General features: G+C 49.2%; 2 protein-coding genes across 2 annotated transcripts; one reads left to right on the plus strand and one right to left on the minus strand.

Annotated features, from left to right (window-relative positions):
• The first annotated feature begins 5,601 nt into the window (after window positions 1–5,601).
• Window positions 5,602–14,987, plus strand: dis3l (DIS3 like exosome 3'-5' exoribonuclease). Its single transcript, XM_080510903.1, has 18 exons — window positions 5,602–5,779; window positions 6,145–6,295; window positions 6,460–6,588; window positions 7,099–7,234; window positions 7,491–7,658; window positions 8,669–8,747; window positions 9,095–9,271; window positions 9,413–9,582; window positions 10,519–10,680; window positions 10,769–11,019; window positions 11,592–11,684; window positions 11,808–12,096; window positions 12,689–12,924; window positions 13,018–13,172; window positions 13,846–14,012; window positions 14,111–14,256; window positions 14,343–14,520; window positions 14,609–14,987. Exons 1-18 carry the CDS (start codon window positions 5,647–5,649, stop codon window positions 14,924–14,926), a joined length of 3,138 nt encoding a protein of 1,045 aa, XP_080367029.1. The 5' UTR covers window positions 5,602–5,646; the 3' UTR covers window positions 14,927–14,987.
• Window positions 14,988–15,657: 670 nt separating this feature from the next.
• Window positions 15,658–18,251, minus strand: tipin (timeless interacting protein; the record flags this gene model as incomplete). Its single annotated transcript, XM_080498171.1, has 7 exons — window positions 15,658–16,109; window positions 16,550–16,756; window positions 17,328–17,382; window positions 17,507–17,629; window positions 17,713–17,788; window positions 17,874–17,964; window positions 18,122–18,251. 7 exons carry the CDS (start codon window positions 18,249–18,251, stop codon window positions 15,658–15,660), a joined length of 1,134 nt encoding a protein of 377 aa, XP_080354297.1.
• Between the last annotated feature and the right edge of the window lie 407 nt (window positions 18,252–18,658).

The raw sequence follows: 18,658 nt of genomic DNA on the forward strand, positions 1-18,658 counted from the left end.
TCGTCATCGTGGCCACGCAAGACACTTCCCGGGTTGAGGAGACGTCGACGAGGGGCGAGGAGGGACTTTTCAGACGTACCCTCTGACTCCACTTCCCGGTTCTGACCCCGGGACCCGCGGCGGTTTGGGACAAAGCTTGGCCAATCAGCTGCGGACGAGTGACCCCGTTCCCACGGCGATGGATCCAGACATTGATTTCTGGAGTCGGTTTCGCCAACGGCTGATTGAGCTTGATCGAGTCCAGGGATCAAAACAACTTCCCCTACAACAAAAACAAAAGTCGCGCAGTTCGTTGGCTTTCAGCGGGACGACGTCCCCCCCCCCCCCCCCTCGGTTCTCACAAAAAAACGATCCCGGCGATCTGTTGACGAGTGAGAAGAAGTACTTCCTGTTTCCACTCGTTGACAAGCCGTCAAAATCCCGAGAGGCTCTAGAATGACTCGCTTTAATTCACACTTTTGACTCTTTCAGATGAGCCACAGTTAAAGTAAAAAAATCAAAACAAATTACACATTTTCTCATGGACTTATTTTCAACAGCCGCTAAAATAGTTTGATTCACTATTTTGAAGCGAATCTTTCAGCTTTAGGCCGAATAATTTTTGCCTCATCAGCACATTTTTTTAAGTTTGTCTGACTAATCTTTTGTCTTACGTCTTTCTTCAATCGAGCCGACGTCTGTAAAAAAATGTCACACACACACACACACACACACACACACACACACACACACACACACACACACACACACACACACACACACACACACACACACACACACACACACACACACACACACACACACACACACACACACACACACACACACACACACACACACACACACACACAGCAGCAGAAATTCGCCCCCCAGGGTAATAGGACCTGTGGTCGAGAAGCAGCCAATTATGTGTGTGTGTGTGTGTGTGTACAGTCTCTCAATAGAACGCAATGTTTTTTCTCGGTGGAGGTTAAAACATTGTCAGAGGAGCTGCAGCCCGGCGGCTCTGCTTCTTATTCATCCTGCAACAAAGACCACGAAGCATCACACACACTGAGTGGTTCTGCAGCCTGGGGTGTGTGTGTGTGTGTGTGTGTGTGTGTGTGTGTGTGTGTGATGGAAGTGACCATTAGAAAACATCATGAATCCTCTCTGCAGGGCAAATGCATTATATTTGGGGGTGGGGGTGGGGGGGTGGTGTTAAGAGGCTGTGGTGACCTGGCAAGGCGACACACGCACACACACACACACACAACAGAAGGCGAACCAACTTCCAACTTTCTGGAATCTCTTTGATTCACATCTTGACATATTTAAAACTTACAAACTCGCATTATAAGTAGCTTCATAGTGGGAAGTGGGAACGTTCCAACATCAATGTGGGGAAAAAAGAAGAAAAAAAAACACGCACGCACTCACGGGGGCGGAGCCCCCATATGACACGCCCTTCAGAACCAGCTTCACTCAACAGCACTGATCACAAGTATTGATCCCACACAACCATAGCGACCAGACCATAGCGACCAGACCATAGCAACCAGACCACAGCGACCAGACCACAGCAGCATCACATCAACAGCCTCACGATACATTCAGCATCTTGTTCACAGAGTTAATGAAGCGTTGTCCTTCTGGTAGCATCACATTAGCAGGAAGTGTCCTCCATAATTTTCAAGATAAAAGACACTGTGATTAAAATTCATCAATAATAAATTAGTTGACAGCTTCCTATTTAGGTACCGTTTATACGAGAATGACTCAAGTGAAAACGCATCGTTTCGGGACAGTTTTGCATTTACACGGCAGCGTTTTGTGGTGAGCATGTTGGGCCACTAGGGGGTGCTGTTGGTTGTTGTTCTAATGAAACCACACACACACACACACACACACACACACACACACACACACACACACACACACACACACACACACACACACACACACACACACACACACACACACACACACACACACACACACACACACACACACACACACACACACACACACACACACACACACACACACGAGAATGACACCAGTACGAGCATTTCAGAAAAGTTGCGATTTCTCCGTTTCCACGTTTTCAAAATGTTTATTTGTTTCCAGAAAGTTACGTTTTCAGTGCCTCCCTTCAACGACGTGTAAATAGACCCCCCCCCCCCCCCCCCCCCAAAAAAAAAGAACAAAGTTTGACGCCAGAAGACGTCACTCGTTTCCTCGTCCTTCTAAATCCTGACCTTTAAGCCACGTCAACGTTTTTAATCAAATTGTTCCTTCTTCTATCCGGACTGCTCTGTGAAGAAGTAACTGTAATCCCAACTCTGGTCTTTGAGTAACTTGCTCCTGGGAGCTGGTGGAGGCGTGTGACCCTGCAGGAGCTCCACTCAGGAGGAAGCGGTTTAATTAAGGAGAGAGCCGTCACCGGCTGCATTACTTTTATTGCAGCCGTACATTTGCGACAAACGTCTGTGTGACAGATTGCAAGGCAGCGGAGGGAAGAGGAATCTGAGAGCACCTTTTCTTTCTCTCTGTGTGTGTGTGTGTGTGTGTGTGTGTGTGTGTGTGTGTGTGTGTGTGTGTGTGTGTGTGTGTGTGTGTGTGTGTGTGTGTGTGTGTGTGTGTGTGTGTGTGTGTGTGTGTGTGTGTGTGTGTGTGTGTGTCCTGGTCACTCTTCTCTCCCTCTCCTCACCTCGTACAATAAAGAATCTTCCCTCAGACGTGACCTGAAATCCTCACCAGGTGCAGGAGGCTGCAGGGCGCCACCTGCTCCGGCCTCGCTGCATTAGTAGTGTGCATTAGCAGTGTGCATTAGCAGTGTGCATGAGACAAACTGCAGTTTGCCACTTCTGTCCTCTCGATTTCCTATCTGTAAATACTAACATTTCCTCCCTGTTAATGCTGGTGTTTTACACCATTAATGCTATGTTTTATTCCTGTTAATGCTGGTGTTTTACACCCATTTTCTACCATTACTGTTGATGTTTTATTCCTGTTAATGCCGGTGTTTTACACCCATTTTCTACCATTACTGTTGATGTTTTATTCCTGTTAATGCTGGTGTTTTACACCATTAATGCTGATGTTTTATTCCTGTTAATGCTGGTGTTTTACACCCATTTTCTACCATTAATGCTGATGTTTTATTCCTGTTAATGCTGGTGTTTTACACCAATAATGCTGATGATTTATTCCTGTTAATGCTGGTGTTTTACACCCATTTTCTACCATTAATGTTGATGTTTTATTCCTGTTAATGCTGGTGTTTTACACCAATAATGCTGATGATTTATTCCTGTTAAAGCTGGTGTTTTCAATCCGTCGATGAAGTTTCCTACCTGTTAATGCTGATGTGTTCTACCTGTCAAAGATGACATTTCCTCCCTGTTAATGCTGGTGTTTTTCACCATCAATGCTGATGTTTTATTCCTGTTAATGCTGGTGTTTTTCACCATCAATGCTGGTGTTTTATTCCTGTTAATGCTGGTGTTTTATTCCTGTTAATGCTGGTGTTTTACACCATCAATGCTGATGTTTTATTCCTGTCGATGCTGGTGTTTTACACCATTAATGCTGATGTTTTATTCCTGTTAATGCTGGTGTTTTTCACCCCATTTTGTTTTGTTTACATATTAATGCGTTAATGTTTTCAACCCATTTTCTACCATTAATGCTGATGGGGTTTTTTTTACCATTAATGCTGGTGTATTCAACATTCTGTTGATGAAGTTTTCTACCCGTTAACGGCGTTTTCCCACCTTGTTTTTGTACATGTTAATGCTGATGTTTTCTACCTGTCAAAGCTGACATTTTCGTCTTGTTAATGCTGGTGGTTTCTACCCTTTTATTGCTGGTGTTTTCATCCTGCTAATGCTTATTCGTCCTGTTAATGGTTTTGCTCTATTCTACCTGTTAATGCTGGTGTTCTTTTCACATATAGATGCTGGTATTTCCTGTTAATGCTGGTGTTTTCTACCTTGTTAATGCTGGGGCGGTGCACTGGTGGCTAATGCAAGGCGATACGGGGACAAACTGCAGCATCACTTCTTGCTCACAGCATTCACTGTAATAATCTGCAGAATGCACGGAGATGCTCAAACAGACGCGTCCAACAACTCGGGAAAACTCTAATTAAGTTAAACACAAGTTCCCAGATTGTGCAGTTTCAGCAGGAATCCGCAGCCTGCGGACGGTTTGTGCGGATTAACAAAAGCGAAATCATCACGAACTCTCGTTGTAAAGTAATGCGTTGCTGCACAATTGACTTCAGCTGCAGAAATCACAGCGGATTTTGTGCAGAATATCGGATGGGAACAATTTCAACACTAGAAATACATTTCTGAGGAGGACAAACGCGATCAAACTCGGTCTTAAGTGCACGGGCGTTGTTAAAAAAAAAAAAAAAACCCACGCGCGTTAGTTACTTCTAGTGATTCAATATCTTGATTTTTTTTTTTTATATGCAAATTAAAGCCCGATCGAGTCTCTCGACGTCTCCCGTTATCTTTACCTGCAGCAGAGATGCGTCCGAAATAAAGTTCATCGTGGTGTTTTCCCGGAGACGACGAGAGGAAAATCTCTGGAAATTAAAGTGAAAGTGTTTTCCATTTTGTAAAAAAAATAATAAAAAGAAAAGAAGAGCGATAAAAGGAGTGGAGTCATGAAGAAAAGTCCGGATCCCTCCACGGTGCAAAAGGAGAACCTGAAGCTGCGGAGCTGCTGCAGCGGCTCTTCTCCACCGGGGGACCCGGAGCAGAGAGCAGGGAGCAAGAGGATTCACTCCCCCGGACCTGCTGCTTCGTCTGGAAGCGGCGGCAGAGAGCCAGAGAGGAGGGGAGCAGCGAACCAAGAGAAGTCCCTCCCCCGGCCTGTCAATGTGGACGTTTTCTACCTGTTAATGCTGGGTGACGCTCTCAAAAACTCACATTTTTGAGGTTTTGTATGTGTGCGTTTATTTAACTGACTTGTTGTCACTTAACAGGAAAACAGACGTCATAATAAAAGGAGTGACGTAGATGTAAGAAAATAGACAGATTCTAAAATACTGACATATTTATGCAGACACATGGGACGTTCATGTTTATATGCATGTACATATAGTATAAGCAAATACATCAACAAAGATAGACAAAGATTCATAAATAGAAATGACAAAGACACATTTTGGGATCTTGTGTTATGATGTCGCACGAGGCCAAACATCTTCATACCTGTCTATATATTAAATATATCTGTTATCAAAGAAATGACACGGTTTATGGTTGTACTTTTGTGTTGTTGTTTTTTAAGTTGACGTCCTCCTCGTCACTCTCATCTGCTTTGTATTGGAAAACTTTTTTTGTGGATGTATTTGTAAATAGTGAGATCTTAACACCAAAAATGAACTGGATTGATCCTTGGATGATGACAGATCATCCATGAAGATTTCATGCAATTCGGATTCATCGGTTTTGTGAAAAGTTGGCAAAATACATATATACATAGTGGCCATCCGCTCTCCGACGATCCTGAACGCATCACAATTGACGTCATGACGTCGGCCGCCGCGCTCTCCGTGCTCTCCGTGCTCTCCGTTCTCCGCTCTGCCGCGATTGTTGACAGGGAGCGTTGGTTCCCGCGTGCCGCCAGAAAAACGGGCGTCTAACGATGATCAAGACGGAGAAGATCCTCCACCTGCGGAGCAGCCGAGGCCACAAAGTCCGAGTCGTCCGTGAACATTACCTGAGGGAGCGCGTGCCCTGCTACAGCCGCCTGTGTCAGGACGACGGCTGCGACAACGGTAAACAACAACAAACTACACAACTCGCCGCCTGCGTCGGGATGAAAGCGGTCACATTAAATAAGCGACAGATATACAAAGACATCCAAAAGTTTATATACGACACGACAAGTTTACAAAACAACTATAAACAACCAAAAATAACAATATACTCATACAACTATTACACGAGACAAACACTGTGGCTAATAACAAACAACGACTTGCCACAACAAGTCAACAAACTTCTCACATCCATACGACCAGCTGGAGAAACATTTGAGGACACAAACAGCTGAAACCCTTCATGATGGAGAGGAAACACATCTGTCTTCCTGCTATTTTATGTGACGTCACTACCCCCCCCCCCCCCCCCCCCCCTGCAGATGGGAAGCTCCTCCCAGCCGACCTGACCCACTATGTGGTGCCGGACGCCGGCGTGGTTGTGGACTTCCTGGAGATCCTGGAGTTCCAGGAGCTGCAGGGGGTGGTCTTCACGCAGACCGCCTGCCAGGCGCTGCAGAGCAAAGGACGCAGGTGGGGTGAAGAGAGAGACCGTCTCCACGGCAACGGGCTGTCAAGTCTACACCCGGTTCAAAATCCATGTTTTGCTCCAGCCCACAAGGCCTAAGATCAGTCAGGAACCGTTTAATGACTCTGTGTGTGTGTGTGTGTGTGTGTGTGTGTGTGTACGTGCGCAGGTACTACAATCGCCTGCGGACCCTCCTCAAAGACCCTCGACACGACTGCGTGCTGTTTGCCAACGACTTCCAGAAGTACTCGTACTGTCCGAGGGAAAAGGGCGAGAGTCTGGAGAGGTGGCAGAGCAGGTCAGAGCGGGGCGTTCTAGAAATTCACCCCGTCAAAGCACCTTAATGGCACTCAGTCCATTAAATGTAATATAATGTAAATATAAATTCTAGCAATAGCAACACTGTTCCCTATTTATTTATTATTACAGTATATAATATCTGATACTTGCAATATTGCACTTCTGGTTAGATGCTAAGCTGCATTTCGTTACATTTGTAATGACAATAAAGTTGAATCTAATCTAATCTAAATAGTTTGTGTGGAAAAGTGTTCAAAGATTTTTTTTTTAATTATTTTTTTTTGGAAGGATTACTTTTTTTTTTTTGTGTAAAAGTATGAAGAGCAGTGGTACGAGGACGGAGCCCTGTGGTACCTCATGGCTGATGAATGTGACCGAGAGCTGCCAGCAGTAACTGTGTGTGTGTGTGTGTGTGTGTGTGTGTGTGTGTGTGTGTGTGTGTGTGTGTGTGTGTGTGTGTGTGTGTGTGTGTGTGTGTGTGTGTGTGTGTGTGTGTGTGTGTGTGTAGGAGTGTGTACTCTGCCGCAGTGTGGTACTACAACCACCTGGCGGGGATGATCAGCGTGGTGATGATCACGGAGGACGAAGACGCGGTGGCTCGATACGGCAGCTTGAACTCGGGAGTGTTCGTCGTCACCGTGCAGGTGGGAGCCCACGTGTTAACGGTTAATTAAAAAAAAAAAGTAAAATAATTAACGGTTACAATGGAAAATGACTTCTGGTACATTGTGTTTTGTTTTACATCTGTTATGTTTTTTTTCATCGTGTCACTGGTGTCCTGCTAACTTTTTTTTAAAGGGGCGGGGCTTCTGCCGAGAACCAGTTCAGCTTCAGATATTGTAGGAAATCAAAAAAAAAACTTTCAGGTTGAAGGTCCCCCCCCCCTCCATCCGTCTGCAGGATTACCTGCAGAGCTTCTGGCCGGGTCTGCAGGCGGCTCACGAGCTGCACGCCTCCATCTGCCAGGCGCAGCAGGAGAAGGAGGGCGAGGAGTCGCAGAGGGAGTACGCCGAGCATCTGCCCGCCCAGCTGCTGGAGGCCGGCATCAAGTCCGGCCGCTACATCCAGGTACCGAGCCGCGGGAGTCGCGGAGGACAAAGTTGGATTGTTATTTACGGGGACCATCAAAATAAAAGTTCCAAGTCCCCGGGGGGGGGGGGATATGAACTGGGAGTCGTGACGGAAGAAAACAATGTTATCGTCCGTCTACTGACCGTGGGGCGTGTTTTGTATCAGCAGGGTTTTCTGCTATGCACATGGAGACGGAGCATTTTTTCCCCCCGTTTCCATGGAGACGAAGCATTTTTCAGTGACTCCGAGCACCGTCGCCACGTAAACTGATACGTTTTGTTATGAAGCTTTAGGCCAAAACGTATCGGTTTACGTGGCGACGGTGCTCGGAGGTACTGAAAAATGCTTCGTCTCCATGGAAACGGAGGAAAAAACTGCTCCGTTTCTATGTCGATAGCAGAAAACCCTGCTGATACAAACACGCCCCTCGGTCAGTAGACGGACAATAACATCGTTTTCTTCTGTCACGACTCCCAGTTCCAACTTTTATTTTGACGGTCAACCTTAAATAACAATCCAACTTGGCCGTCTGTCCACGAGAACGCCTGTGTTCTCCTGTTGTCAGTGTTTATAGTGTATTGAGGCTGTGCTACGTGTGTGTGTGGTTTTAATACAGTAACACGCGACAGCACCCACTAGTGGCCTGACACAGTAACCACATCATTTTTCAGCATTTCTGACATCGTTTCCAAATCGTCAAACTTCCCCCCGAAATGAAAAATGCAAGAACAATGTGTTTTTTTCCACTTGAAACGTTGCCGAGTGACGCATGTAATACCACTTTGTGCCAGCAGATGGTGCAGTGAGTCGGTGGGATTCAACAGGTGTTTTTTGTTTTTTTGTTTTTTTTTAGTTCAAGTTTAGTTTAGCTCAAGTTAGCTCGCTGACGCTAACGTCCTTTAAGCTCGACCCAGGAAGTGAAACTGTGAACGTTTAATGTTGAGAAACAGGCGAACGGCGCTGCGAGTCGTTAAAAATGACGTAAACAAAGCGTGCGTTCTCCTCAGGGTTCTCTGAACGTGAGCAAACACCGAGCGCAGAGCGAAGCCTTCGTCCAGACCGACGGGCTCTCCGAGGAGAAAGCAGGTGGGGGCGAATGGCAGCGCCGTGTTTGTTTGTTTGCTTTTGTCTGTATTTGTTTGTTTGTTTGTTAGTTAGTTAGTTTGTGTTCATATGCTTGCATCTTTTGTTTGTTGGGTTGTTTTTTTATTTATATGTTTTTGGGGACCGAGCCCGAAAGGCTTGGAGGTCATGACCCTATTTGTTTGCTTGTTTGAAGCCAGAAAAATACAAAAACACAAAAGGTCACTGGGTGTACAACTCTTGTGTGACTTGTGTGAACCCGGTCAACAAACTGTCCTACAAAATAATGAAAGACGAGTCAGTAATTTGTTTGTTTGTATGGATGTTTGTTCACCCCTCCCCCCACCCAGACCTGAGCTCCGGCGTGCTGGTCTCCGGCTGGAAGCATCGCAACCGGGCGGTGCACGGAGACGTGGTGGTGGCAGAGCTGCTGCCGAGGAGCGAGTGGCGGGGGAGGGGGACGGCGCTCGCCGAGGGACACGGCGACGACAAGATGGAGGACGACCGGAGCAAACCGATGGCTACAGGTGAGTCTTCTGCCGAGTCAGCACTGGGCTCGGATCGTCTCCCCTCCCGCAATGAAGCGCCGAAACCCGATTGACCCTTCGCCGACTCAAAAGTCTGTAAATCAGAACCTTTGCCTGCTCTTACCGTGTGTCGTCTCGCAGGCCGTGTGGTGGGGATCCTGCAGAGGAACTGGAGGGACTACGTGGTCACGTTCCCCTCCAGAGACGGGACTCAGTCCCAGACCAGGAACTCCCAGCGGATCCTGGCCGTCCCCTGGGACCGCCGCATTCCCAAGATCCGCATCAGCACCCAGCAAGCCGACGCCCTGCAGGTAAAACCTGGACCGACGCAGCGTGAATTAAAAAACCCCAGGGGTCCCAGGATAGAGCCTTGTGGGACACCACTTTTGAATGTAACTGTATTTACAGCCGAATGAAGCGTAGATTTGAAAGTTTCAATAAAGGGATCGAACGTCACGCGTCATCAATTATTCACGCATGAAATATGTATTCACAAAAATCATTGTTTATAATCCAATTATATTAATTATAAATAAATAGTACTGATTACAACTAAAGTGGTCCCAGAATAGATCGTTGTGGAACACCACATAATAAATTTGTTATATTTTAAGCCTAATTATTCATATCGTGGCTTTTTACGTTAATTTATGTTTATATGTACAAGTTTAGTTCACAAAAAAGTTGCAATAAACGTTTGAGAGCTATCGAACATTACTTGAACATTCATTTGATTTATCATTATCAAATATTATTTATATAATCAAAATAATAATCATAATCCTAAATAATTGGAAATAGTGGTCCCAGAATAGATCCTGCAGAACGCCGCATTATTAAATCAACTACAAACTTAAGGTTAATGATTCATTATTACATATTCTGACTTTATTTTAATCATATTTTATGTTTACGTTGGCTTCGTCTGTGGTTGAGTGTATTTGAATTCACAACGTCCATCTTTGTTTTGTTTTCTTCTTCTAAAAATGTGAAAATGTTTCATCGATCATGTCTTAAAACGTTTATGCAGATTTATCCTGGATGAAAACCGTTGTTCAGGCATGAATTGCATATCTGAAATTAAAAACTGTTGTGGTCCCGGAACAGATCCCTGTGGAATGCCACATATTCAAATTTAAAGCCTTTTCAAGGGTACAAACCGATGTTGACAGTCTTATTTTGTCGCCAGTGGGCCAAATTTTGCTGACGAGCAAAATGTTGCTTCTGCCCTTCTCCCCGTCTTGCAGGAGCACCGGGTGGTGGTTCGCATCGACTCGTGGGAGAGCAGCTCCCTGTATCCCAACGGCCACAGTGTACGAGTACTGGGCCGTGCCGGGGCGCTGGAGACCGAGATCCAGACCATCCTGGTGGAGAACTGCATCCACGTTCCTCCGTTCTCTGACGCTCAGGTCAGGAAGGCGTACAAGTGGGGGGGAGTTTGAGATGGAAAAATGTCCCCTAATTCTGTCCGCCGCCATGTCCCCCCCCCCCCCTCAGCTCAGAGAGATGCCGGTGAACTCTCCGGAGAAGCCGTGGTGCGTCGACCCGGCCGAGGCGGCGCGGAGGCGAGACCTGAGGCGAACCCACCTGGTCTTCAGCGTCGACCCGCGGGGCTGCGAGGACGTCGACGACACACTGTCCGTGCGCCGCCTCGCCGACGGGAAGCTGCTGGAGCTCGGCGTCCACATCGCGGACGTCACGCACTTCGTGGCCGAGGGTTCGCTCACCGACCTGGAGGCACGCGCTCGGTGAGGAGCCGAGGAACGTAGGGTCACCGCGACCACGCAGTGCTCAGGTGGCGCTGCAGATTTCTGCCGAGTCATCGCAAGCGCATACTGCTTAGATGACTACGAATTTCTGCCGAGTCAATGCAAGCGTATACTGCTCAGATGTCCACGAATTTCTGCCAAGTCATCGTAGCCACTGCAGACTACTATAGAGCCATTGTCACCATGGCAGATTTCTGCCAAGTCGCCATAACTGCACACTGCTCAGATTTCTCCTGAGTCATCATAACCACTGCCGAGTCATTGCAAGCGCATACTGCTCAGATGACTACGAATTTCTGCCGAGTCATCGTAACCACTGCAGATTACTATAGAGCCATTGTCACTATGGCAGATTTCTGCCAAGTCGTCATAACTGCACACTGCTCGGACGACTGCAGATTTCTCCTGAGTCGTCATAACCAGTGCCGAGTCATCGTAACCACACACTGCTCAGATGACTGCAAATTTTGTATCCATCTATGATGAGAACAGTGGGTTTTTATGCAGTGGTGTTATAACTCTTCCTCCTCCTCTTCCTCTTCCTCTCTCAGGGCGACCACCTACTACCTGGCGGACCGCCGCTACGACATGCTGCCCCCCGTCCTCAGCAGTGACCTCTGCTCGCTGCTGGGCGGAGTCGACAGGTGGGTGGAGTCTCGCTGTGAGACATAAATAACCACATCACTTCGCTCACGGTTCTGATAAACAAGCCCGCCGTTAGCATCAGCTAACATTAGCATCGGCTCACGTCACTCCGCCTCTGCCAGGTACGCGATGAGCGTGTTGTGGGAGTTGGACGCGGAGTCGCTGGCCGTCCGCAGCGTGTGGTACGGCCGGACGTTGATCCGCTCCTCCTACCAGCTGCACTACGAACTGGCCCAGGCGCTGCTGGACGGCGAGGCCGCCGACGTGGCCGAGCTCGCCGACCTGGACGCCGCGGGGAGGGACGCCCGACTGGCCGAGCTCATCGAGGCGCTGGAGACGCTGACCCACGTGGCGCGACACCTGAGGGCACTGCGGGACCGCGGGGGGGCGCTGGAGCTGGAGGGCGTGGAGGTATCCACACACTTCCTGCTTCCATTTGGGCTCCGCCCACTTCCTCTGAAGGGTTTTACGAAGCTGCAAACGACAAATTAACAGGGGTGGTTCGCTACCAGGCGAAATCCTATTTAAACCTGCTCTGAAACCAGAAAAAAACCCAGATTTATCCAGATTAAAACCAGTTCTAAAAGAGACCAACACCAGTTCACTACAACTTCTGAGAAAATAGAAGAAACCCGGTTCAGGAGTCAATTTAGTAAAAACAGAACGACTTTGAGATGGAAACTGACTAAAGTTGCACAACTCGAGAGGTTTGTTTGGCGACTCGGCGGATTGTTGAGTTACTCAGCATTTTGTTGGGCGACTCTGCAGTTTGTTGGGGGACTCGATGGATTGTTGAGCAACTCAAGAGGTTTGTTTGGCAACCTAGCGGATTGTTGAGTGACTCAGCATTTTGTCGGGCGACTCTGTAGTTTGTTGAGGGAACACAATGGTTTGTTGGGCGACTCAGCATTTTGTCGGGCGACTCTGCTGTTTGTTGGGGGGGTCTACTTTTCTTTCCTGTCACAGCTCAATCCACACGCGCTGCGTTGGAATCCCTCCTCAGGTGCGCGCCCAGCTGGACGAGCAGAAGAACATCACGGCTCTGGTTCCCCGCCAGCCGCTGGAGGTCCACGAGACGGTGGCGGAGTGCATGATCTACGCCAACCACTGGGTGGCGCGCAAGATCCAGGAGAGCTTCCCCGCCCGGTCGCTGCTGCGCCGTCACCCGCCGCCGCGACACGAGCTGTTCGGCCAGCTGGTGGAGAGCGCCTCCGCCCGGGGCTTCAGCGTGGACACCAGGTAGGCCGCCGCCCAGAGGAGCTCCAACCCTCCTCCGGTCAGCAGGAGCTCCAACCCTCCAATCCTCCTCTTCCTCCTCCTCTTCCTCCTCAGGAGCAACAAGTCTTTGGCCGACTCTCTGGACCGGGCGGCGGACCCACAGGACCCGCTGGTGAACAGGCTGCTGAGGATGATGGCCACTCAGGCCATGTCTCAGGCGCTGTACTTCTCCACCGGAGCTCAGCCGGAGGAACAGTTCTACCACTACGGTGCCGGAAGACCAGACGTCTCTTCTTTCTCTAAAAATCAACTTCCAGAGTTGTAGCTTCCACTGAGATGTGGCCTTAGCTTGACGCTCTATCTCTTCTCCTCTCCTTCATCCACATTGTAGCCAAGTTAAAAAAAAAAAAAGTCCACAGGACCACTCGTAAGGTTTAACAGTTTACTTTTCAAAGAAACAAACAAAAGGGTGGTGCAGAAAAAAATGTCCAAAGGTGGTCCAAGTTATGTAAGTGGTCCCTTAAATCCGGTCAGTATTAATCATCCAAGACACAAGAAACAAAAGAAAAAGGGAGAGAGAGAGAGAGAGAGGTCAAAAAACCGTGCGGCTCCACTCCCACTCTGCGCAGCCACCAGAAAACACCAAACAGTTATCCCTTCCCAAACATTGCAAATAATATAAAAATTAAACTTTTATCCACTTAAATCAACCACAACATTTTAAATGATTAACTTATTACATTATTGCCCATGTGAACTAAAATACTTGTAAATGCTCCTCCTAATTCCTACCAAATTAAACATCTTACATTGCTGCTGTTTCAGATCAACTTCAATTATTTATCTTTTCAACTGCGTTCAGGCTCCTACAAGAGGGACTTTCTGGACCTTTTATGTACTTTGGCCACAACAAGATTGTGTGTGTGCGTGTGTGTGTCTCAGGTCTGGCCCTGGATCGCTACACACACTTCACCTCTCCGATCCGTCGCTATGCCGACATGGTGGTGCACCGCCTCCTCGTCGCCGCCCTGCAGGCCGACTCGGAGAAGAAGCCGCTGAGCAGCAGGGAGGTGGAGGAGACGGCTCAGCACATCAACAACAGGAACAAGGTGAGCCGCCGCCGCCGCCGATCTCTGACCTCTGACAACTCCCCCACCCGGGCCTGACTGACCCACCCCCCCTGCGTGACCTCTGTGACCCCCGACAGGCCGCGCAGCGCGCCCAGAATCTGTCCACGGCTCTGTTCCAGTGTCTCTACTTCAAAGACAAAGACCCGGAGACGGACCCGCGCTGCGTCGCCGACGCCGTCATCTACGCCCTCCGAGACAACGGCGTGCTGGTGTTCATACCCGAGTGAGAAACCTTGATGAGAAATCGCGAGTCTTCTCGTAGTACAACCGAAGTTCCACCCGCTAACCGCTAAAGCCTTTGCCTCTCAGATACGCGTTGAAAGGCGCCGTTTACCTGCGGAACAAAGATGGCCAGGTGGCGACGGCGGCGGCCGGGCCGGACAGCGGCTGCGACTGGCAGGCGGGCTCCGTGCGGCGGTTCCCGGATCACATCACGACCACGAGCGGCGCCGGCACGACCTCGTTCAGACTGTTTGAACACGTGACGGTAAGAAGAAAGTCTTTGTCTTTAACAGTTCAAAAGAAAAAAAAAACATCAAAGAATTTGACCTCTGACCTTTTCCTCGTCCCTCCAGGTCCGGATCTCGGTCCGCAGCACGCCGAGTCACGGCGACACTCTGAATCTGGAGCTGCTCAGGAATGAGCCGCACCGCGGCAGTGCAGCGTCCCGGACGGCGGCAGCGGCGCCGGGCCGCAGCCAGCTGGTGCAGGAGGTGGTGCGTCTGGCGGAGGAAGCGCAGGAGAAGGCGGCGCAGCGGCCGCGGCTCTCCAAAGAAGAGAGGGAGTTCCGTCAGAGCCGGACCCCCAACCTGTACTCCCTCCTGGAGGAGGTGCGGGAGCTGGCCCTCAGGGAGTTGCAGGAGAAGCCGCAGGACGCCGCGGGCAGCGCGTAGACACGGCGCTTTTTTACTCCGGACGGCTTTGATGTGAAGTGACTCAGAATATCTGCTGAGTCATCCCTCTCCAATAAAGTATTTTTTTTTTTAAAGAACATGTGATCAAATGGCTTAAGGATGAACGACTTAATCCACAGTCTGATTTATTGGTGAGAAAAGGAACTATCGGGGCCCCAGAGCAAATCCCTGTGGAACCCCACATGTCAGTTTGAATATTTGTCACACCACCACAGCATTTTGTCACCATGTTTCACTGTTTTCTGATATTTATGTTAAGTAATTTCCTACAGAAAAATTAAATAAATAAATATTCTCTTACTCCATTCGCCACAAAAACGTAATCACATTTTATAGAGAAAAAAACTAATTTTATTCCGTCACGACAAAGAAAAGACTTCCCCCACAAGTGTAGAAACGACATTTATATTTACAGAGGATTAAAGGAACGGCGTGAACTTGTCGCGTGGAAAACTCCTTAATAAATAACAGGACTTCTCTGAATGTTGATATTTCCCAGGTCCTTGAATGCACCGTTGACCCCCCACTGAACCATTAAAGTTAAATATCTGAGGACCTGCAGAGGGAAAGAAAAGTCCTCCTGGTCGGAGGTTTCAGGACATGGAGAGTCTTTAGTCGTCATGGCAACCCTCAACGGTTAAAAACGAGCCTCGGATCTTCAAGGTGGAGCGTTCCGGAGCTCCGTCCAACGTGAGACTTCATCCGCCGCCTCACTGCTGCTGTGGAAGTGAAGCTCCGACTGGCTGATCCTCGGGTGGAGGAGCAAAGTCTGCATTCTCCTCCACCGCAATCCCTTCCCCTTCTTTCTCCTCCTGCAGCATCTCCAACTTCTTATCCTCCTTCTCATCCACCTCTTTCTCCACCTTCTCCTTTTCCTCTTCCTCTCCAGTCTCTTCCAGCACCATCTCCACCTTCTCCTCCTCTTCAATCTCCTCCTGCAGAATCTCCAACTTCTTATCCTCCTTCCCATCCACCTCTTTCTCCACCTTTTCTTCCTCCTCTACAATCTTTTCCTCTTCAATCTCCTCCATTTTCTTCTCCTGCACCACCTCCATCTTCCCCCCCTCCTCCTCCACCTCTTTCTCCTCCTCCCCGGTGGACTGTAGGACTCCTGCAGGCGGAGGCGTTGGTTGGAGCTGTGAGGAGTCGACAGTCTGCGAGTCTGAAGGATGTTGAAGAGAAGGTTCAGAAATGAAGATGATGAAGATTGTGTTTTAAAATTTAAAAAACCAATCCTGCCCCTGAAAAAAAAACTTCCGCAACATTTTGAAGGCCGGTTTCTATGACAACGGCACTCAGTCATTCGTCCACAGCGTATCGTTCTCTGTAAGTATTTGAGAGGTTTAATTGCGAAACTAACCCACAGCGCCAACTCGTGGCACATCATGGTAACTAAACAGTTAAACAGCCCGCTTCCATGGAAACGGGCATTGCTTTCAGAATGTTGCCATGTAAACGTGGATTTTTTTTTCTGAAATGAGTTAAAAAACATTTTCGTCTTAAGCTTTACGTAAACGTGAACCGTTTCCGAAACAAAAACGCCACGTGTCCACGTGAGCCGTCGTCGTGGAAACGGGGCGGGTCGTCGGGTGTGATCAGTACCTGGAAGCTGCTGGCGGGCGAGCCTCCTCTCCAGAGCGCGCCTCCTGCTCTGCTCCATGCGGATGCGCTGCTCCTCGGTCAGGGAGGGCGGGGCCGGTGACGCCAGAGGGGGCGGGGCCTCGGCCGGCGCCGGGGTGGAGTGGACCAGTCTGCTGAATGGGTCGACATCCTCGGACAGCTGCAGATCAGGAAGCCCCGCCTCCTCGCCTGCAAAGGGTGACACACACACACACACACACAGGGTGAGGGTGGAAAACACTCGGGTGAGGGTCGCGCACACACACACAAACACACACACTCGGGTGAAGGTCGTACACACACACACACACACACTTGGGTAAGTTGCACACACACACATACACTCGGATGAAGGTCACACATACACACACGCACGCACATAAAGTTGGGTGAGGGTCGCACACACACACATACACTCGGGTAAGGGTCACACACACTCGGGTGAAGGTCGCACACACACATTCAGGTGAAGGTCGCGCACACACACACATACACTCGGGTGAGGGTCGCGCACACACATACACACTCAGGTGAGGGTCGCACACACACACATACACTCGGGTGAAGGTCTCACACACACACACACACACACACACGCACACACACACACAAAGTTGGGTGAGGGTCGCACGTACACACACATACACTCAGGTGAGGGTCACACAGACTCAGGTGAGGGTCACACACACTCGGGTGAGGGTCTCACACGCACACACATACACACATGCTCGGGTGAGGGTTGCCTGCTTTGTGGTTTTACCTGTGAAGTCCTCGTGTGTGAGCGGCATGTCCAGTCGTATCCTCTTCAGACACGTCTGCACAAACACACACACACACACACACACACACACACACACACACACACACACACACACACACACACACGTTAGCGAGGACACCGCGGCCGCCCCCCTCAGACCACCGGCGGCGCCGTCCCACCTGAACCTCCTTCTTGGCGCCCAGTTTCTCCACCTTGTCGATGAAGTCCTCAAACTGCAGTTTGGGGTAAAGCCGGTGGGCCCAGTTCTCCATCTTCTGCATGAGCAGCCGCAGGTTCTCCGCCTGGAGGACAGAACACCTGCAGTCACGCCCCAAGACGTCTGCCACCGGACCACCGGGGGGCGGGGGGGCGCCGGGTCTCTCACCTCGTGTCCTTTCCCTTTGAACTGGACGTCCTGGAACAGGGAGCGCAGAGCAGGAAGTCCCCGGTCTGAGATGAGCCTGGAGAACAGAGACATCATCATCATCATCATCATCATCATCAGAAGACTGAGAGAACATCTGGAGCTCAGTTCACTGGACTCACCTGTGAGAGTCCAGTTTGGGCTGCGGCCTCTTCACTCCTTTTCTTTTGGCCGCCGGAACTTCGGCCAGTTTGGAGAGATCGGCGTCTTCGCCTGCGTCTGACCGGACAGGGGCGAGAGGAGGGGGGGCATTACCGTTCAGGTTTCTACGGCTTCAAGTCAAACCAGGGTCTTCAGGCCTGCAGCTTTATATTCACCGTCCTCCGGCCCCGAAGACCGTGCAGCATCGGAGGTACGGACGGATCCTCACCGCTTGCGAAGGGTTCCCCGTCGTCCTGCCCTCCCTGACCCGGAGAGCCGGGCGGAGGAAGAGGAGGGAAGCCTTCATCCTCCGTGCCCTCATACCCCGGAAGGTCGCTGAGGTCAAGGACGCCCCGCATTGTTGGTGACGGAATGAGGAGAACCGGTTTCACAGAATGAAAAATCACTCTGAAATAAGATCAGAAGACACGAGTTCAAAAACACATTTTCATATCCTTCGGTCTGCTTTTAGAGAAGCACCAGTACCGATACCGATACCGATACCAGTGTCGGGTATCCTGCTGATGTAAGATATATTGGTGGTGATGGATCGGTCTTCATGTGAGGTTGGAGACAGAAATATGTACAAATTTATAGAAGTTTTTGTTTTGGTCAATTTCAATTTTTGTTTTGGTCAATTTCAATTTGTTGTTACAAAAAGAAATTATTAAAAAATTATAAAAATGTAAAATGTAAAAGCATAATTTCAAAAGGTCGCTAGAGTTTTCTATATTATCCTGAATAAGGAGAAATTCTGTGAACATTT

This window comes from Blennius ocellaris, assembly GCF_963422515.1.
Source record: "Blennius ocellaris genome assembly, chromosome: 1".
Taxonomy (NCBI): domain Eukaryota; kingdom Metazoa; phylum Chordata; class Actinopteri; order Blenniiformes; family Blenniidae; genus Blennius; species Blennius ocellaris.